Genomic DNA, 22,225 nt, shown 5'->3' on the forward strand with positions numbered 1-22,225 from the left:
GCCCTGAAGGCATTGCTCTATTCACTGCTAGTGCTCAATTACAACCCATGATGATGAAGGACCTCGTGCTAGCTGGCTTACAGAGCCACAGGGCTCCATGTCAGGTTCTTATTAATATTTCAGCTCCTTTCTTTTGTACTGTATTCACCCATTTTCAGCTCAATGGCAGGCCACTTCGCAACTCTGCCCTTGGAACACCCCCAGGCAGGATTTTGTTTTACAGAATGGGCTCAGTCACTCCCCAATTGGGTTTTCACCAGAGTAGAAGTTGATGAACTTCACTAAACTGGATTTAGATGCAATTTGAGGTGACAAAAGTCCAAAGTAAGCCTCCCCTGGTATAGTTTAACCATGAAAGGATTTGCTCAAGGATATTGATTATTCATTAGGGAGTTGCATAATGTCACTCGTGTCCTGTTCTATATAAACAGGAGATTATGAATATTTTGTCAAATTTAGCAACGTGAAGATAAAAAGAACATCGCTGGCTATCACTGTATTATTAAAATTCAAAATACAGACAAGTGTATAGCTACATCTTGGAAATGAACCTAACACAAAGCAATACAGTGAGGATGTGATGGAAAAAAGGTACAACAGATAGACACTAATTATCGACAACAATCAAAATAAATGTTTATTTCCAACAATTATGAATAATATTAAGATTTAGGAATCGACTAATATACAGGGTTCAACCAAAATATAATATTATGTGCTCGGGAGTATGATGTACGGTGTATGATTGCAGCACAGACAATAAATACTTATTTTTTTAGATATATATGACGTGTACTACTTTTGTGGATTATTTCAAGTATTGGGGTTTTCGAGTGGACAAAGAGCACCAAATGATCATAATCCCTGTTATACCCCAGTGTAAAATAGCCACTATCTTCACATTTGAAGACCACCAATCAGTCTTTTTCATATAACTTCAACAAGCACAGTGGGACTATGACCATCAGAAAAATATTGCTAAATCTCTGGACGATCTTATAAAAGACTACCAGTTTAATGTAAATCCCCAAAACTAAAACCTTGATTAAAAATCAAGAAGGATGGGAGCACATCAAAGAAAGAAATAAGTGCATCCGTACTGGTCAGGGCCTGGAAGTTGATGGAGGGGAAACAGGAGGGAGGTTATAAGCTCATTCATCTCAAAGCAGTTCAATAATATCAGACAGAATAACCACCTCTCTCTTCACACACAACACACACACATATATATACACACACATTCTGTTGCACACCTTTATTCAAAAGCTTTGCTCTGCTCCCTTCCTCCACCTCGACCACTTGGCTTTCAATCACAGCTTGTGGTACCCATTTTTCCCAGCAGGAAGCTAATTCTGCTTTTATCCCCAAGTAATATTGGCCTTATCACCCGCACCACTGCATCCAAGCCACGACTCGCTGAGCCACGAGCCAATGGGGTGGGGTTAGTTTGGGGGGGGTTCAAAAGCAGGAGGGGGAATGTCAGTTTGGTGGAACCAATTGTGAGGCTGTTGCTCAATTACACACACACACAAGCACACACCATTATATATATAGGGAGGGACAAGATGAGTAAACTTCCCAAGGGTCTTTCTTACACAAGCCCCTGTCTCAGACCACCATTATTGCCTTAGATATTACAGTAGCATTCCATCATTCTTTACACCAGACCGTGTCAGGTTCTAACATCCCTCAATCATTCCTTCCAATGACATACAATCATTAAAATGTTCACAAACAATGCTATAAATGAAATTAACAACCTTCATTATGACATCATCATATCTATACATGATTGCATGCCCCGCTTGACCATTAGGGGCTGCAAATGATTTGGGGAATACGTATATGTTAGCTCCAATAGGTTAAAAACCACTGATCTAGACACCTTTTTCCCAGTCAAATTCAGATATTAAATAATACCTTGGTGACTGCTTTGACACCAAGATAACTAGTTCACCCTCAGGCCCGTTTGTACTGCGTTTCCAAGTTATAAAGCAAAAACAGACAATCTTTCAGCTCAATTCATATGCTCTTACCGAAAGTTGTCATTCTTTCATCAATTGGAGTTGTCAGCAATTGAATGGTGACCAGTCAGGCATATTAGAGACCCCCTTTGTCCAAGATCACCTACAACCCTAAAGCAGACAAGTGGAGAAAAGGAGCTGGTTATTTATTAAGGTATCTATGCTACTGGGAAAAAATGTCCTGCTCCTATTTTGGAGAAAAAAAATAGAGTATTTATATTAATCCACGCTCCTAAATATCCAGACTTGCGTTCGTCATAGAAAATGGGACAAATCACCTGTAAGCAATAATGATATGGTATTTTACTCTCAAGTATGTAATCGCTACTCCTGGCACCAACATTTATATACCAGTATATGTCTCTTTGCGTGATCTTGCTCTATCACTTTGAAGCCCAAGTGATCCCTTGCTGCAGAATGGCCTTCGGGGCCTACCATTTCAAGTTAAAAAATAAGTCATAAAATATACCAGTCTTCTCTTGCACACATATATCATCATTTTAATCTTTTTGGTCTGCATTTATCCAGAGTTGACAAATGCACAGAGAAAAGTGGTCATTAAGAAGACTTAGTAGTGAAAGCGAAATGCCTCTAATTGATTAATTTTCGACATGCTATGCATTGAAATCCACCACTGTGCCTCTTATCAGGCACCTGACTTGAGAATTTCCATCAAACTGGGGGTATTTCCCTCGATGGCTCCCTGTGCAGCGCTAATGAAGACATATGATACAGGTTGAGTAATGACGTTTGCACAAGCAGTAGACAGCTTCCATCTGTACCCTGGCTGTCTGCACTGTAATTTGGAATGTCCAGGTTACTTAATTTTTGTTTTTTTAAGTGCACCTTGATTTAAGGAATTTGGGGAAATTTAATCATTTTACCTGTAAAATATACATCATCATAATAGAATGATGGTATATGTTTCACCTATTTGAAACATTTATAATATTTGACAGGCCATTGTGCACCAAAATGGCTCGAGTCCTTGAAGATACTTAAACTGTTTTGTTACAATATGCCTACTCAGAACACACACAATGCGTGCATTTTTTTCGTACATTCAGTTAGGTTCTCGTCAGATTCTGAACCCTGTGAAAATGTACATAGATTAATAACAGCGGCATCCTCTGAAACAATGTGAAAATCAATTCCCTGGGCACATTTTTTATCATTTTCTAATCACTGTTATTATTATTTTGAAACATGCGAGGGGACAATATTTAAAAGGAATGAAATGAGTCACTTTGACTGTTTGTCTATAGGTGTGTGTGTGTGTGTGTGTGTGTGTGTGTGTGTGTGTGTGTGTGTGTGTGTGTATGCGTGTGTGTGTGCACGCGCGCAACTTCAGAAGTAATAAATACCAATACAAGCAACAGGCAAGCCTCAAGGGCTGGTGTGCATCAACACACAGGGACAAACAAATGCACGCACTTTCCATTTGGCGGAATTAAATCTGCCCGCTTTTAGAGATGGAACGGGCTGAATTATTTATGGCTGGCAGTCTGCGGGTAGGCAGGGCTGTAATAAAGTTACGGGTGAGACTAATTTGCAGTTTGATGAGGTGGGCTTTTAGCGCTTGATTCTGGACCAACATTAAGTACATATTGTTTTTACAGATTTGATTACCACTCTATTGTTAATGCACTTGCTGTGTGGGTGGGTACGTGCTATATAACAGAGGGTCTTCATTTAACATTGTACACAATATAAAATAAAAAATAGACTGACCAAAAATGAATAAGTAAGTAATCTGTGTGCAGGGAACCACAATAGATAGGAGAGGTAATACTCGTTTTAAAAATGCCATCAATGTGGTAGCGCTACCTCTTTTTACAGCAGCCTTGGGGGTCTTTTTTTGTCTAAATACATACTCAAAAGCAATGAATCATATTACAGTTTGTAGGTAAAAGCTTGAATATGCACATATAATCTCTGACTGCCTATACAAATGAATAAAGTATGGGGAGCCAATGCCACACAGGCCACTGAGGTGCAAATTTTACAGGAAGAAAGACTTTATTCTGATTTAAAACAATGCACACTAAACCTTGTAGCTTAATTTGATGTGCTGTTGTTCGGACTGTAAAAGAAAGCACTTTAACAAGCTTTTAAAAGTGTAAAAGGCTGTAAAAAAGGGTTATGGAGATTAAAAGACAAGGCAAGTGTGGGCTATATACAAGCCCTGGTGGACCCTTTGCTATAGACAGCCAAACAAGAACAAGACGTAGTGCTTTTGCTCCCCCATGAGTGCTTTGATTAATGACATCCTGCATATTTATTGCTCAACGCGTGGAACAGGCGCTGACAAGCCCAACAATTAGGTCAATTACCGGATGACAACGTTGTTGTGTTGGGTTAATTACTGGACTCTTCATGGCAGGAAGCATCCATTTGCGCGTGGGTGGCGTCTAACAAAGCTCCCATGCACATGAACTCACCTGCAGTTCAGCAAATGTTTAGGAATATATATTTTATTCTATGGTAATGGTTGTTGCGTCATGCTTTGCTTTCTTTTCCCTTTCCTCATTTGCAATTCATTAACCTTGGATAAACAGTCATAGAGCAGAGGCAAAAGTATGTGTACTTTTAATAGTCACAACGGAATTTCTTACACCTCTACTCTGCCATCATCAATTAAATATACAATTATATATACAATTTCGTCATACGCTGCTGAGGGTATGATGACTTCTAGGCTTTTTGTCAAGTCAATGATGACGACAATGCCTATGTCTGATTTTCTTTTCTTTTCTAAATATGTTGTGGTTTTACAGTTCTACTATTTTCAAGCAGAAAACTGACCAACCAAAAAAGGGTACTAAAGCTGAGCTTAACATGACCATGGTAGACTTAAATTTGTATTTGCTTACTGTATTTTCGGAAAAAAAAACTAGTTATTGAACCTACTACTATGTATGTACCATGCCGTGGAAATGGAACCTTATGCATTGCTTGATTGTTGCCTCTGCCCTGGTTGGCGGCGCTTAAATTAAAGTACCCTGCTTCTCTGACCCTCCTAAATGACCATGTAGCACCTTTCGAAACACACTGACATCCTTTTGATCCATAAAAGGACCCACTTTCATCCCCTTAAATAGCTAGTAAAAGGACCCTATTGACTACACAAGCAGCAACCACTTGCATGACTGCTCACTTTGGGTGCTATTGTTTGCCAAGTAAAGGGTTCATCTACACTAGATGAACACTGATAATCTGGTCTTGTTTTTTTTTTTGCCAATATGTTTATCTTTTCCTACTCCATTTTTGCAAGATCCTGCTAAATACATGCCCTGTTGATGCTTTGGCGGCGCTCACTGTAAAAATGTGCACATGCCTATTTTCCCCCTTGTGTTTTGGGCAATTTTCTGTCAAAAATAATAACACAAAAATATGGGGGCATTAATGGACTCGCAAGTCAAACAAGGACAACCACAGTAGCTGTTGAACACACTCAAACTATAAAGCTACATAAGCAGCCCACATGTGAGTGCAGCCATGCATCATGAGGTATTGCCTGTCCTCATTAGTCCTAATCCACTTGTGTCTGCGGTCTATTCAGTTCGTCATACACTACTATGACTGTAATTCTTGCAAAAAGCTCAATGTGCACACACACAAGAACATAGTGTTTATAAATAAAATTACTCTTGTCCATTTCTCCTGCTAATGGTCTTGTCACACTGAGACGGAAAAGAGGGGCTTGTCGTGATGAGAGCTTGCCTCCACTTGCATAATCACACACAAAAAGGAATGAGTGCAGAGATACATACGCTACAGGTTTAGGACATAGCTGCTTTCTTCCCCTAATCCTACGTCTCTCGTTCAAATGCCACTCAGCTTGCCATTTTCACCAAGGAAGTTCAATGCAATTATGTTTCAGAGCGTAGAGAAAGAGAATGCAAGAGAAAAATAATGGTACAAAGAGCCCGTCAGGATTAGTTGTACTTGGTCCATTTGGAAACTGGCACACCATAATTAAGACTATTTTGGACACTTTTAAAAGCTTCGGTCTTGTCTCTTTTTTGCAACGTGCAAAGAGTTCACATAAGGTTTTTTTTATTTTTGTTTTTTTTTAGGCATAACAAGAGGGTTATTGGAGGATAGCGACTTCTTTAAAAGTTAAATTGTAAGTGCTTCCATTTACATTAAACCTGCAACACCAGAACTTTACCTGCCAATAAAACGGTTTCTACTGAAAGATCTTAATTCATTTACAAAGCTCTCAATAATCGTATCTCTGCCATTCTCTCTCATTCACAGCTGTTAGAATCAGTTCCGACTCGACTTTACTGTATGTAATTATTATGGCACCCGGGAAGAAGCCTCCAATGTGCAATGGAACAAAATACACAGATATAACATAGTCAAATTTTAAATAAAACATTTGTGAGCACTGGTCTAATTCTAAGATATGTGGTGTTACAAACTGCATTTTGATTGTTGAAAGATGGAAAAGACCTCACAGTCTAAACATAAACAAGTATTGACAAGTTGGTTAATCGCCATATTGTGCTGAAAGATGTCCTTCTGTTGCTAGATTAAGTGTCTTTACATTAGATGAGGTAGATGTACTTAGTAATGTTTGTTTGTGTCATGTGCCACAATTAGTGTTTTTCTGCATGTCTCTCTTTTTCAAAGCAACTGTTAGAAATGTTTCCAACTACAGTATAAGTGGGGATGATTCACGAGTATGTCTATAAGTGAGTAGACACAAATAGCATCTTGCTTTCATTCTCCATGGTGTCTCAGTCTACGGGGAGCCATTGTTTAAGCAGCAGTGGAAGACAAACAAGATTGCCAGCATATGGGGGAGCTCCCTGGCTGCTGCAGTCATTCACTTAACACAACCATATTGTATTTATTTAGATGCTTTATTTAACCAGAAGCATCCTGGTTTTAGTTACCACTGGTAAAAGTATGATTATGCACAGATTCATACAATGCTGCTTTTGTTTGTAAATTGATCAAAACCTCAAATCTGAAAGGGGACAACATGTTGACACACACACGACAACTCGGGGGATAATTTAGCGCAGTTTCCACAACAAAAAACTACAAGGTGTTGGATGCCAATATGCTCACATGTGAATACTCGATGTTTCATCATGCCTATTCAATGGCTTGAATGGCATAGAAAAATTCAGAAGTGAAAAAAATAAAATAAAATGAAGAAAACCTTTAAAAAAAATCAAATTAGACTTGATGGAAATGTCAATGAAAACTAAATGTGATGAATGTAGGTTCTGTTATTTAATCTTTTTTTTTTAAAAATAATACTATTCTCTTTTGCAAAATCTCGGTAGATGGACCAAAAAACCTGGCATGCATAATAGCACAGTTGAAAGAGTCCAATGAAAGGAAAAACCAATACCAATTCATCTACAAGCAAAATAGTACAGGTCGTACTTCATTCTTTCAGTGTCACACTAAAACATGCACGAATGTATTGACTGTTTAGTGAGGAGGAAAGAAGAATATAAACTAGCGTTTCTTGTGTGCAATCTGCGGCAATCTTTTTTCAAAATAAGGCAATGTATTTCACATTCAGGGCAAGCCAGAAAATGGAAAATGACAGTTATTCAGCTGGACGGGGGGAGGTCTCGTTACTAACCTATGCGGCAGGCTGTAAAATAGAAAGCGAGCCAACAACAGGAAAAATAAATGACTTTCTGGACAAAAGGCAGCTGCAAAGCAGAAAGAATTTCTCCTGAGGCTAAGAGGGGGAATAGCGGAGGAGGAGGGGGGCCTACATCACCTTGCTCCATATCATTTGCATGCTTTACACTCTCCCATACCCCCACCATGCAAATGACTCATAACATGGAAATAGAGAGACTTTGGAGTCAGTGTCAGGAGTGAATTTATACGTGATTGCCTGACAGGCTCCGTGTCTTAAATCATTTTCAATTAGATGACACTTTCAATATCCAGCCTCTGATTTAGAGATATTAAAAACTTCTCCACAGTTGAAAGCAGGCGAGCTTATCTGCAACCTTCCACATCCCACCCACCTCCCCCTCGCTTGGATTCTCCTTTTCATCCAGCTTTCTCATCTTCACCTTGTTAAAACAGTATACCTCATAAGGACACTTTTAAAAAAGTGGAGGAGGAGGGCGTCTCGCATTTGAAACGGGCAAAGATTTGCAATTCATTTAAAATTCCCCCCAAGTGACTGTTATGAGCGTTTGCAGCACCAAGACAAATGCAAGTAAAAAGCTATTAAGTGCTATGGGAGTCTAGGGTGGCGAGAGGTCTTGTTTTGTGCAGGACAATTCCAAATTTAAACCCCTCAATTTGCAACCTGGACAGCCTCAAGGGGGACTTTTTTTTAGGTGCACCAGGAAACAACACACTCTTTCGTGGTCATACAGGTAGCCAATATTAAACACTTGGTGAAGTGCCAGTGCCTTCACATTTCATATGTTGCCAACTTGTAGACACCATCATGGATGAGTCAGTGATCAAAATGGACAATAAAGGAATCTATGAGTTTATTTCAATGGTTATTGTTTGCACGTTGCCTAATCATCCCCATGTGATAGCATGGGGTGCGCTGGACCTATCCGATGGCTCCTGTGCAGCAGTTTTTCATTCTTGGCATGACCAACGTGCACACTTACACCACAAATAGACACAAATGTGTTGGGAGAATTAGCGATCCCATGACAGAGTGAAACAGAATGCTATTTGTTGTCACTGTACACCTATCAACAAGTTCAGTGCATACAAGCAGTTGAATTTTGGTGCTGCAGAAACGCCCACTGTACTATAGTCGGAACAATTCAGAGTTTTAAAAAAAAAAATGCTTCCACAAGAGGCATCTGACCTACGGAAAACCTAAACATAAGATGGCCAAAGCAGTATTTCAAGCTGAAACCCATTACTGTAACTAAGGGCAAGATATGATCCTGGACATTTATGAATTTTAACCACTATACTTCCATTCAGCCACTAGTAACTCTTGGACACATCTGCTGACAGGACAACTGTGGGTTGAGAAGAACAATATCCACCAAGTACGAACTTGAATTATTACACTGACAAAAAAACCCGTTATGTGCTGCACATCAAGCAAAGGGAGCATCGATCCTGACACTCTTTAAATTCTCCTCACTCATTCACATTCTGCCCGTGTGGCACGCTCTCTGCTCTTTGTGCAGACAGCCTTTCAAGAATCGGCTGTAGAGCATTTAATGACTGTTTTGTGTGTGATAAACGTCTGCTCACGTGCATTTAACCGAGAGCGCCAGCTTGCTCCCGCTTCATCCAACCTTTCTTGAAAGCAATAAAAGTGACAAGGAGGAGCTTTCATCAAATGTTTCACCCGTATGCTTGATCTTTGAAACACTGGATTGACTGCAGTAAACCTGTGCAACATGTCCTCATGAGACTTTAGAAACAAATGGTTTACTCTATTTTGACATTGAGAAAGGCATGTTGTAGCACACAAACCAAATATAAATATAAATATATATTAATGCGAGAGACACATTTTTCATTTGCAAAAAAGATGGGATATTATAGGACTCGCTTCATGTTATCCAGGAAAAAAGTAGGATTCATATTTTTTCTGATATGCTCGATCCCATTTTTTTTTTAATGGATCTTTATTCTAAATGTGCCTTATATTGTAAAATGGAAATAACCGCTAAAAAAGAAATACTAGTCTAATTGGTACAAAAAAATATTCAGATTTTTCTGTTCTATTCTTTACGGTCTCCACATAAATCTGACATCTTTAAAGAGATAATGTCATGAGATTTATCAACGATATCAAAGCTTTTAACTCACCCAAAGCACAGGCATTCTTGATCATTTTAGCATGTTGATTTTATTGTTTTATTTTAAACAGTTTTACAAAAGAAGACATTGTCATATATTAGTTTGAGAAATCTATTAAACTGCTGAACTTTGCAGTGCAGGCCAATAGAACACGACGTCTTTTATTTATTTGTCTTAAGGCAGCTAATTGTATCAATGTACTCCAGAGTATTTTATGTTTAATGATAACATAACAACTGCAATAACCTACCGAGTAAATTCACTCCACGGTTATTCATTTCCAGGAGAAGATCTGGCAATTATGCTTCAACCAGCCTTTCCTCAATGCAATAAAAGAGACAATTAGGATCTTCAATAGCCAGCTTGATCCTCACAAACCCCACTTTGAATAGCCCGGTAAACAGCCGGTAATTCTAAAGCGATAAAAGCTTGATGTAATGGACACACAATAAGTGACAATCCCATGTAAGCAAATAGCATCGCCTCCCATCACCATTTCAGTCGACCCCGCTAACTTCCATCTTCACCCTCACTGGCCTTTTCCAAAGCAATAAAACCAAACGCTTGGACGGACATCACCAATCTGGGCCGCCCCCGCCTCATAGCGCTCTGGCCTTCGCTTCATCTCAACTCATTCTATCCCACCTATTCCATCTCTTTCTCTTATCTGCCCTCGCTTCTTTTCCTCCTCCCGCTAGCGCCGCTGCCACCACCACTGCCGTCTGATTGTGCGACGGGCAAGGCTTGCTGACAGGCCTGCGCGGCGCCGATAACGCCAAGAGCTGAACAATGGGAGCAAAATTGTATCGACTAATGGAAAGGAGCTGGAGGTGGAAGGGGATCAGAGACATAAATCAGTTCACCTGGCAATGATGGGGCTCTTCAGCAGCAATAAGGGAGGCAATACCTCTTCGAGCCGGGTAGGGGATGTAGCACAGAGGACCTCCGTACTCCTACCCTTGTCTCAAACTGAGACAATAACGCATGAGAAATGACCTTACAAAGAAACAGAGTATGCAGAATAACATGCATGCACGTAAACACACTGAGATACCCGTAATTGCTTTTCTGGAAAGCAGAGATCCCACGTGTGAACAATCTTAAAGTACTTTGTAAAGGTTCTGTGTTAAGTAGACACGTTGTCAATCTGTATGGAGATGGATGGAAGGTGGGCTGGTGAAGCGGCAGACGGCAACGCGGCTCGCGTAAGGCTCTGAAAGTGATAACAAGCTGGGCTGAATGAGTCACATCATTTTACCTTTATGGTGTTCAGCTATTCAGCGTGTAAAGATAATGGACGGAGCCACTTTGCAGTCAGAATCATAATGAAAGAGCTGCTCTCATCACTATTTCAATTCAATGGCCGTCTAATGGCCCCCTTTTTTTAAATGGTGGGCTTTGTTTAGGAAAATTTCATTTTTTAAACATAATGCAAGCATACATAGTAATATGACATCACATTTTGGCTCATGTAAGCCAGTGCTCTCCAACTATTTTTGCACCAGGAACATAAAAATGTTGCCACCGACTGTTTATAAGCACAGGTGTTTAAAGTAAAGGAGCCTTTGTCAGGTCATGATATTTAAATCTGCACACAACTATTGCACTTTGGATTGCGCATTTAAAACAACTTGGTACCAGTAAGTGGGCTTGTTTTCCTGCTAGTAGCAGCTGTAATATTTCAGTTCGCAAAATGAACACACCTAACAAATTTCTAATGCACACAGTATTAGAAGATATATTTTTGAGAAGCAAGTGCATGCTAATAAAAACAAAATAAATAGAAGAGAAAAGGTGTGATTGCATGTCAATAATCTGCCATGCACTCACAGCCCACCCCTGCAGCCTCACGCTTTAGAACTCCGCGACTTGGCAGGAAAATTTAATAAAAAGGAGCCGGGCGGATTCTGAGATGAAACACAAACATGGAAAATGCCCTTCGGAGGTAAACGGGGCCAAAGACAGTGGGAAAGATTTTGCAAGAGAGCTAATTTTCTGAATATTAGAGATTGTAGGGTGACAAACGGCATGCAGTGCAGTAGTTTTCAAGGCAACGTGAACAAAAAGGCAAAGTGTGTAGGGAAAACTATTGCATTTACTGTTTACCTTTCACCTGTTTGACCTGCACAAACTTAATTATAAATGTACTGCTGCAGTGGCATTGAGCAAGGTTAGGCTACAATTTATAACGATTGTAGAAGAGCTTTTTTTTCCAATGCCATCCCATACGGGGTGTATTTTTATGTAACAATGTATGTAAGCCAATTCTTATCTAGGTTTGGATTGTATCTTGATCGTAATACATTAATACTTCCTGTGCTGTTGGAGATTTCCTCACTATGCTGGTTTAAAGGAAGGAAGGAGCTTTACTTACATAGAGCCTTTCAAAGACAGGTGTCATAAAGCGTAGTAAGCATCTTTGCAGTCTTGAGGAAGTCTATTTATAGAATCCTGTTTTGTTTCGGTGGAACGAGATTAGACTGCTACTGACTTAAATCTCCATTAATCATCACCTTCCTGTTCATGTAATCATCACTGACACAGATAAGAGCTTGCTGCAAAGCTGGAAAAAAAACAAAGATGCGGAGGGTGGCCAAGAAAAGAAGTGGGAGATCACAGACTTGTTAAAAATAATAAGCTTCTAGCGCTACAAGGCCAGGAGCAGTGGCCTTGGCGTGATGAAAATTGCTGATTAAATTAAAAGCTCATTAATCAGTCTTTGGCCACAACTACTCCCCCGTCATATCTTTTGTTCAGCTGATCCCCAGAAATCCCTTGCCAAATAATGAGGAATTGTGACAAAGCAAATTGAGACAAAATTTGGACTAAAGAAACCTTGAAACATGGCACCGGATTTGGTTTGACGCCATGGTGCCTAACAAACACTTTACTACAAGATTTGAGGAGACCCTGGTGTGAGATCATGCCAATATGATCACAAAACAAAGCATTGTTGATGTGATTTGATGGTGTTGTTTGACTGAGTTTGCAAAACACTAAAGTTCTGAACGAGCGCATGCGACACTGATGATAATGATGAAGTGCTTCAGAGAGCTGAGCGGCTGCTTCATAATGATGGCGATTATGCTGAGGTCATTAAACCTATGCATTACATCACGGCTGCCAGATAGAGGGGAACTCACCCACCCGCTGCCTGGCTTAATGGAAGTAAATGTGTTTTACTAATCTGATCAATTGGTCCATCAGAATATCATTCAATGAATCAAATCGATTAGATTAAAAATAACCTACCTTGCATTATGACATATATTAGTCATGTTTTGTGACCTGGAGAAATGCATTCATTCATTTTCTGAACCGCTTATCCTCAAAGGCCGGCACAATATTGTACAATAGATGCTGTATTTATGATGTATGAAGTAGCTAGAGATTCCTTTATCACACAACTCCATGTAAACGAGACATTAGTTTCAATCAAATATCTTCACTGATATCATTCATCTTGGCCACACAATATAGAATTTGATTCTCCCCAAAATATCTGTGGCACCAGAGGAGAGGGTAATTTGAAAAGCGTCCCGGACAGATGACAAATCTGACGGCAGCCACCTCGCCTCTTGGCTGGCCTTTCCTTCTCTCACCCCACCATCCCCTCTCTTACTTCTGGGTGGGGGAGTAATTGGATCCCTGGGCTAGCTGACCCCTACATATGAAAAAGGCCAATGCACAAAGCAAAAAGGATGCGGTCCACTTAAAAGAAAAAAATGGTAGTGAGAAAAGAAGGATGAGGTAGACTATAACAAAAGCACAAGAGAGGGAAGGCAGTTTTGGAAGAAAAAAAAAAACAAGTGCCTACCGATGTGTGAAAGACATAATTGAAAATGTCAAAAGATGTAAGGAATCACAGCAATGAACATAGTGTGGCTGTGTGGTCTGACAATGAGATACTACCTTCATCCTGAATAGATTCACCCTCCTCTCATTCAACACTGACTGAAACTACAAATGCGACATTTTCGGCAAGCAAAATACTGCACTTATACATTCCAAAGAACCCATCCTACAGTTTGTGAATTTGCAAGTGGATGAACCCCAAATCGCCCTTCTCAACTAAACATCTCTCTGATCTAAGTTTTAGCGAGCAATTGTGAGAAAACCCATGTCTGCATAAATAAGATTAATGACAATTTTTTTTTAAAGTGCCTGTGCCGGTATTTTCTGGTGGCTTTTGGCAGTTAAAAAGGAGGAATTGAACCACTGCACTAAAAAAAATGAGCCATAATCATTCAGTCGCCCATCCCAGTCCAAATGAATTGACTAACAACAAGCACTAACAACATTAAAATCATCAAGCCAGTCCCCACAGTTTAAGTGAAATGGACATCTATCAGCATCAATGGCATGTTATAAGTTGAAAATTAAAACTGAATAAAATATGTATATATGAGCCTTTGGGTTTTATTCAGGTCTGTATCATTTGTGGTTTTCATTTTAATTTCATTAATTAAGCTTTTACCATAGTATAAATGTATTACATGATGAAAATACAAAGAATTTTGCACTCTGCAAAGGGATCTCTTTACACACCAAGATGATTAAAAAGCACATGTTTTGCTAAGTGGTTTTCACTGTGCCCCCCATTAATGCAATGAAAAATAGCTGACCAGAAGCAGAAAATCCAGAGTACATCCAGACCGAGCCCCTTAAAATGTGTTTTATAAAACCAATACTAGTTTCAAGTATTCCAGATGTTACAGATCTAATGAAAATTACACTTTCCAAATTAATATGATGATATATACCAATACATTTAAAATAAACTAAAAAACACTAATGTGATGTATCTAAGGGGGAACACGTGGATAATCGATAACCTTATAAGAGTACGTGTGAACATACATGTGAGCATATTCTCAAGGCTACATTTTCAAACGGGAAATGCCAGATCAGCACTTGACCTGACAGTCGGCCCTACCATTTATCCTTACCTCAATTTAACTTGCCCTTTTCTCTCCTCTTCTTCTTCGTAGCTTAATCTGGCTTTTCCTCATCTTTTCTTATCAACTGTGAAGATGAAAAAAGAGGAACATTATTACTGTGCTTTGCCCACGAGATGAAATAAGCAAGATTTATAATTCAGCATATCCTCCATCTCTCTGTTTTGTTTCATCTTAAAGACAATGCAAGTTGAAAGAGTTTTCTTTTTTTGTAATACAGCAATGTTCATACCACTGAAGCACTTTGGCTAGACTCATTCAAATACAGCATAATGTATGTAAAAATATTTCTTTATGAACAAATCTATTATGTTGTGCTGTGCAATTTTTCTGCAGAAGACCTTTGGACTGGATTAATACACAGAGAAATTGGCTACAAGATATTAATTATCATCTAAAAGACAGAGGATGAAAAATGCATGGACAATGTGCACGAGTCATGCACAAACAGCATGTTTTAACATGCTGTTCTGAAAGGAGAAAAATGGAAAGCATTTGTTAAAATTGCATTACTCGGAACAAACCGTTTCCATTTTAAATGAGACTGTGGGGCCGTATCATTTACACACAACAAAACAGACCCTATATGAGAATTATTTGATGTATTCATACATACCAGTTAGAAAAACAATTTAAAACACTTTCATGAACATTTGCCAAGTAAAACACTATACCCTTCTGTACTTTGAACTGTCGTCATTTCCTTTAAAATCATCAATTGAGTCATCTGCCCACTGCTGGAATCCTTACCTTCGATTATGGCATCGGTTTCAACTATGCAGAGGTAAACCATTACATTAATTATCAGTATTGAACAATTTAAATAGACATGAATCTCCACGAGTCTTGATCATTTATTTCTGACAGTATTTTATCATTTAAATAGTGTGGTAAAACTCTTGATGGTGGCACTTTCACTGGAATACAATTATTTGATGAAGCTTAAATCTTATTCAAAAACATACAACTCCTTATTAAATGATATACAAAAACTTGGAAAAGCATACGAAGTACTAAGTGTGATGGTCCAGTAATTTTACTCAGCACAATACATTTTGTTGCATACGCACCCGTTTTAAATAGATAAGCGTTATCACTTCCAATTAAAATCCACAACAATTCTGTCTTATGATTTTCCCTAGAATAAAACACTTTCTCGAGGCTACTAATTAAGGAGAAAATGGAACCATGTGTACACGCATATGGAGATGTAAAGGATGTGAGTTGCATTGCTTGATGACAGGAATGGAAATAAGCCTGATTTATAAAAGACAAGCATGAATATTCATGTGTGTATGGCATCAGCACACTAAGAACACATCAAAACAAGATATACCGAGGGAAAAGATCTTATCAGACAAACCCAAGTGTGACACCCAAGGTTCAAACAGCTGAAGCTGATCCATGGAGAATCTCATTCACATAAAAGTTCAGTGAGTTTTCATTCTCTGTGTAAGCTGGTTGACTCGGGCATTTGATGACAAGGCTTAACAGAAATGTCACAGATGTCTTGCGGGAGATTGCGAGACCTTCCGGGTGAAAAAGAAAAACATGAAACTTTGAGAGCCTCGGATTCAGGTGTGATTCTCTGACAAGCCGAGTGAAAACATAATAGAAATGGGATTTAACAAAGTTGCCATCAGAGACTCAACAGGGTAAAGATTAGCTAAAAAAATGCGATTCTATCTAAGCCGCCAGTGCACAGACATTCTTCACTGCAGAGTCGACAAAACTGAGGAAATGTGAAATTGAATCAAACAATGAACAGCTCTTTAGTCTTGATTTACCATTTTGTTTGGTGGCCAAACTTGTCACTCACGTTACGCATAAATATGACATGACTTTTCCCTATTCCATTCCCACAATTTCTTTTTGACGTTTTGTAGAACAGAAAAAGCACTGCATTGAATAAAAATAACACTAGAAGAGAATGTAACAAAATAACATTGTGTAACTACTGTAAATATAGACATATTTTATCTTTGTAGCAAAGATATGCACATATCCATACAGTTGTTTTTAAGCATCTACTGTCTGTTGTGCCAAAAAGAGCCAAATCCCAACATTCAATACATTACAGTGAGACCAGTGGATCTGACCATCTCACAATTCTGCAATCAGCGACACTATAATGGGATAAGTGGTTGGTTTCCAGTGTGTCAATTGGAGTGTGAACACCATGTTAATATGTAAATGAGGATACACTCTTATTGGCTTGACTGTGTGCATTTGGGTATTTATAATGCAGGTGGAAAGAAGGCTTGCTGGTGGTGAATGCAAGAGGCTGAAGCTGTAAATTTTACTTTATGGGTTATTGATTTCAACCCAGGATTAATTGTACACGTCCCCCAACTACTGTAAGCAAAAGGGAGAAAATGCCCAGCTGGCTGATACATGCTGCACTCTTTACTCTACCCTTTAATGATATTGGCTTCCTCATTTATTTAGGGGACATGACAAACAACAGAAGCATAACAGTAAAATCGCACAAAGCTTTATAGCATCATGGTAGCAAAAGGTTATTCTCTGTGACATATAGTGCACATAAAACACAGCGGTGACTTACCTTTTGCTTTACGGTAAGAAAGCAAGGATTTTCTTTTACTCTACTGAATGAAGACGCGACAAATTTGGATTTTTATGACTATCCCTACTGAGGTATTGCTTCCTACTTGTACATTCATACCAGGTTTAAAGAGATACAGATACCTGAGGAACAATTTCATAACTCCTTAAACTAACTCTATAAATATATATTTATCCATTAAGATGAATAGAACACTGATAATCATCATCTTTTAGATTAAAGTTATCTGCGATTCATTATTCTTATCAGAAATTGGGCCAGTTCATGTCAATTTCAAGAAGGGTTTTTGTGTAAAAGATTAAGTTTAAAAGAAAAAGGGTAATTTATTTTTATTTGGTGGTATTAACACATTGACTGCCATTGACAGCAATAGATGTCCATTCCATTTTCACCGGGATCATTAATAGCTGGTCAAATTGGATTGTCAGAGAAATACCTGTAGTAGTAGTACATATAGTATGCCATCTTTTATCACTACTTTGATAATCAAGTGTGAGTTTTTTTCTCTAATTTAAAAGAATCTTCCTTGGCTCAGTGAAGCCTGACCTTGAATGTGAGTAAAAAGCAAAGCTTCTGACAATAGGAAGGCCAAGTGATCCAATTGAGTAAGAATTTTGTTAGCACGCTGGAAAATGCAATATGACGTGACGTTCAAGAGGTTTTGGACTAGCCAGTGTTCTACATGATGGAACCTCACAATGTGTACTCCCGGGTGACATTGTTTCTTGTCATAGAAATGACTATGTTGAGCAAATAGCAATACGAACACTACATGGCTTCATCCTCTGCTGTTATTTATCTTTCAGATGCATCTTGCCTCACCAAACAAGGAGTTTGTTTTCAATTTGTGTGCATAAACAAGCAAGGAAAAGCAAGTGGGTTGAAGCGGTGCAGCATGTTGGGTGAAGGCTCAATGGAAAATGACCCGTGGGGGAGCCCAAATTGCCCGTTCTCCTGCAGCACGTTAGAACTGAAAGTCAGGAGTCCTTAATGTTCAAATTTCTTTTCTCTGCGTTTTTCTTTGTCCTTCGAAGCTCTGGCTTCTCCCCCTCCCACCTTTTCTAATTTACCCGAGGATGGAGGTGCCTGCCTGGCTGGCACATGACATTGATTTCCATCAGAGCTTGGAAATAACCTCTGAGCTGTTGCCAGGGCAACTAGCATCTACCTTTTTGCATTTTTGCATATCGCCTTTGAGAGCTTTCTTTTTTTTTTTTCTTTGCCCACCGGCCGTAGCTCACAGAGCGACGGGATGACAAATGCGCTCAGGTAGACGATGCGGGGGAAGGGTAGGCGTTTGTATGTGTGCGTGACGGGTGGAGGAGGCGAGAGCAGCGGCCGGGTGGGTGCAGGGAGATGGATGGCTGTGCCAGGCCAGAGCAAGCAGGGACACGGGGACTGCAGCACGTACAGCCGTGCCGCCTGTGCTTCTGGGGGAGGTTTATTGATGTCTCCCCATTGGAGGGGGGCTATCCTGGTGGGTGAGGCGAGGGGGGGATAACAATAAAATGCCATAACATTGACAGCGATGGACTACCTCCTCTAATTAACATTAGAATAGAGAGACAGCGGATGCAGTAGATGCAAGGAAACAGACCATATGATCTTCATTCCATGATTGAATGTCACATTTATCATAACCTCGAGAATATAAGAGTTCTTTTTGAGTCTGAACAGGTTGTCCTGTGACCATGCAATAACAAAAAACCTCATTGGTAATGAGATCTTTTCTCATTGAGAGGAATAGAAATGCCTAAAATGTGGGGAAAAAAGATGACAGAATTGTATGTTGCTTTTTTAACATTGAAAACAACATCCTGTAATACTGGTAGAAGATTTGAACATTGTTTGTTAATAAACAAAGTATATAGATATTGCATTTCATCAGATCAATTAATTACTCAGTAGCCCGGTTTTAAATTTACAATTAAAAAAAGGAGTATAAAGAGTTTATTTTCAGGTATGGCATTATTTTTAAGTTGTGCATGTACAATTGTGTATGGCAGGAGTTCACCTACATACAAATAAAGGAACAAGAAATGTATACACTTTGAAAAATAATTGTCAACATCCATTTTTCATAATGAAAGGACACAGAAATCACTCACCAGTTCACAGCTTTTTGGATGAAGTGGAAGGCTCCTATAAATTCAAATTCAGCATTCCATGTGGAGTATAATTCAAGGAGAAAGGAAAGAAGTCATTTTGTGAGGTTAAAACTAATCAATAACTCATCCATTTAGGATTATTCCCAAATCCTTCATAGTTCCACTTGATTTCTTTGTCCTCTATGAAGCACCACCTAATTGTATTGTTTTCAAATGAAACCACAAAGGCTTTATTTCTTTCTGGGGGCAATTAATCCAAATTTTATCCAAATGTTTGCTCCTCAAGTCCTTGCTCAAGATAGCAGCCTCACATCCTGCTTACTTCCTGCTTCTACTCGTTTACTCTAATTTTTTGAAGGTGTGGTAACAGGGCATGTGCATTACAGTTGCAGAAGCATTCGCAGCAGTAGGGAAAATTTCACCAGCCCCATACAGGGGCAGGATAAAGCCAAGTATGGGGTTACTAAGAATTTTTATTAATATTTGAGTAAAATATTAAAGCAACATTGATAGAAGTATACCCAGGCTTAAAATAAAGCAGAAATTTAAAAAAAATACTGAGATTAAGACAACATTAAGGAAAGCCACCAAGGCCTCATTGGGTAATTAAAAAAAAAACTGCATTTGAAGGTGACAGTTGTAGTTTTCAGATGCTATCCTGACACTCTACATTGAGGAAAATGTTTTTGTTTGTTTGTTCATCCTTTAAAAGCATGTGCATTTTACAACTATCTCGTATGGCATGCCTTTATGTGATGCAATTTGATCAGCGAAATAAATAAAAGATGTGATGTTGCTTTAGTCTTTTACATTTAGTAAAATACTAAAAAAACATGAACAGAATACTACCAAGGCTTTAAACAAAACAAACCAAAATATATTTTAAAAAATCAAACATTAAATCAAATAAAAAAATGTTCCATTCTTTTGCTCCACCTGCCTTTTTTGGTGATACTTTTCCCTTCTCATTCCTCCTCCAGTCCAACGTTCCCTGTTATCGTGTAGCCAATGTCCGACCACTTCAGCACTGAGCCCTTGATGTGGCCACTAGAGCAAAAAGGCGGATAAAATGGATGACTCAGTGTGGTAATTAGTCAAAAGTTACATCGAACGCGACTTAGTTCCACCTCTGGTTATCATCACACAGGCCTCACCTGTGACCCGTATACTCTTTGGCGATGGCCCAAGAAGCGTTGTCCCACATTTGCAAGTCTGTCATGTGACTGTCCACGCCTGACACAGCGATCACAGGCTCAGATGCCCACCCATACTAAAAACCAACACAAATCTTTTCAAACGTTGAAATAATTATTCTTTTCTTCATTATCTGAGGGGGCTGAGGTTTTGATCCCAGGTGGGTTCTCACTATGTAGACTTTGCATGTTCTCCCCTGGCTGGTGTGGGTTTTCCCCGGGTACTCCGGTTTCTTCCTACATCCCAAAAACATGAGTATGAATGGTCATACATCGCCTTGTGGCCTGCGAATGGCTTGTCACCATTTCAGGCTGTCCCCCAGCTGGTGAGGATAATCGTGTCGGAAAATGAATGAATGAATAATGATCTACAAATTCTACATCTATCTATAGATTTCAGACACGGACTGATAGTCAGAAGAGTGCAAGATAGTACTAGGTAGGTACACACGGATGGACAGATGGATGGATAGACGGACAGACAAATTGATAGTACCTCTCGCAACAGTACTGCTGAGGAGCAGCTTGTTTGGAGCTTCACAAAATCTTTCGACACAACAAGACACAGTTTTGTCCACTGCCTTTCTTTGACTCCTTGACCTCCTAGCCCCAACATCTCCAGCTTACTGTGCGAGTTCTGTGTCTTCAAATAGTAGTTGCCATTGTATGACACCAACATCAGTCTAGTTAAGCTGGATGGGCTGATGGTTAAGGCAATGTGGGGTGACAAATCACTGGCAAAACGGTAGCGCAAACACATGGTTACACCTAGTAGGAGCCAGGAACAAGAGGAGACATACATAAAACATTGATCCAACATGGATTACTTTGAACAAGCGATAGATTAATTTAGAAAATAGGTGACATGAATCTAACCTGCTTTTGTTGTCCAACCAGTATAGGACATAGTGTGGTGAGACAAAACATCATGGTGAAACCGGAAGTAAGGTGGGTAGTAGTACACTGTTCCTCCTTCGGACAAAGTGATCATCAATTTGCTTAAATTGGTCCCGGGAGTAGCTGCAGAGCAAAAAAGACAGGAGTTAGCACAACAAAAATTATCAGATAAAAACGTTTCTAATGTTGCAGCAGCATTTTTGTGGAAAAAGATACCAATTGTCTCCAAAGTGTCTTCCTCATCAAAGTTTAAGATGTCTTTTTCACTCATCTCGAAGATGCCTGCTTCACCGTTCCCTAAGATGTTTTTACCATTGGTCCCCAAAATGTCTTCCCCATTGGTCCCCAAAATGTCTTCCCCGCTGGGCTTCAACATGTCTTCCCCACTGGGCTTCAACATGTCTTCCCCACTGGGCTTCAACATGTCTTCCCCACTGGGCTTCAACAGGTCTTCCCCACTGGGCTTCAACATGTCTTTTTCATTTATTTCCAAGTTGGCTTCTTTGACCAAGATGTCTTCTACACTTGTCTCCAAGATGTCTTCTACACTTGTCTCCAAGATGTCTTCTACACTTGTCTCCAAGATGTCTTCTACACTTGTCTCCAAGATGTCTTCTACACTTGTCTCCAAGATGTCTTCTACACTTGTCTCCAAGATGTCTTCTACACTTGT

The 22,225-nt window shown here is 39.3% G+C and overlaps 2 protein-coding genes and 1 long non-coding RNA gene across 4 annotated transcripts in view; 1 reads left to right on the forward strand and 2 right to left on the reverse strand.

Moving 5' to 3' along the window:
- Window positions 1-22,225, reverse strand: part of tnrc6c2 (trinucleotide repeat containing adaptor 6C2) — a 100,444-nt gene that overhangs the window by 71,586 nt on the left and 6,633 nt on the right. Inside the window, exons 2-3 of the mRNA XM_077718289.1 lie at window positions 14,759-14,834; window positions 2,037-2,135 (exon numbers count right to left, since the gene is read on the reverse strand). The gene's annotated coding sequence lies outside the window, so the exon portion shown is untranslated. The remainder of the gene's footprint in view (window positions 1-2,036; window positions 2,136-14,758; window positions 14,835-22,225) is intronic.
- LOC144197730 (uncharacterized) lies at window positions 17,324-19,398 on the forward strand. The gene is made up of 2 exons (XR_013326582.1): window positions 17,324-17,425; window positions 18,161-19,398. It is a non-coding gene; the product is annotated as an uncharacterized LOC144197730 (long non-coding RNA).
- Window positions 19,287-21,913, reverse strand: LOC144197729 (uncharacterized). 2 transcript variants are annotated; one of them, XM_077718291.1, is made up of 5 exons: window positions 21,769-21,913; window positions 21,532-21,675; window positions 21,152-21,423; window positions 20,617-20,732; window positions 19,287-20,509 (listed from the first exon to the last, which is right to left on the reverse strand). In XM_077718291.1, the coding sequence occupies exons 1-5, from the start codon at window positions 21,821-21,823 to the stop codon at window positions 20,428-20,430; spliced, it is 669 nt and encodes a 222-aa protein (XP_077574417.1). In that variant the 5' UTR covers window positions 21,824-21,913; the 3' UTR covers window positions 19,287-20,427. The 2 variants fall into 2 exon arrangements, with proteins under 2 accessions (XP_077574417.1, XP_077574418.1); XM_077718292.1 differs by lacking the exon at window positions 20,617-20,732 and having other exon boundaries at window positions 19,918-20,509.

This window comes from Stigmatopora nigra, chromosome 6 (genome assembly GCF_051989575.1).
Source record: "Stigmatopora nigra isolate UIUO_SnigA chromosome 6, RoL_Snig_1.1, whole genome shotgun sequence".
NCBI lineage: Eukaryota > Metazoa > Chordata > Actinopteri > Syngnathiformes > Syngnathidae > Stigmatopora > Stigmatopora nigra.

What these genes read in the sequence shown, in the direction of transcription:
- LOC144197729 (XM_077718291.1), bottom strand. Translation starts at nt 21,823, where the DNA reads ATGAGTGAAAAAGACATCTTAAACTTTGATGAGGAAGACACTTTGGAG. An exon ending in TGGTTGGACAACAAAAGCAG is followed by an intron (nt 21,424 to 21,531) that starts GTTAGATTCATG and finishes GGCTCCTACTAG; the next exon opens with GTGTAACCATGTGTTTGCGC. An exon ending in AAAGAGTATACGGGTCACAG is followed by an intron (nt 20,510 to 20,616) that starts GTGAGGCCTGTG and finishes TTTTTGCTCTAG; the next exon opens with TGGCCACATCAAGGGCTCAG.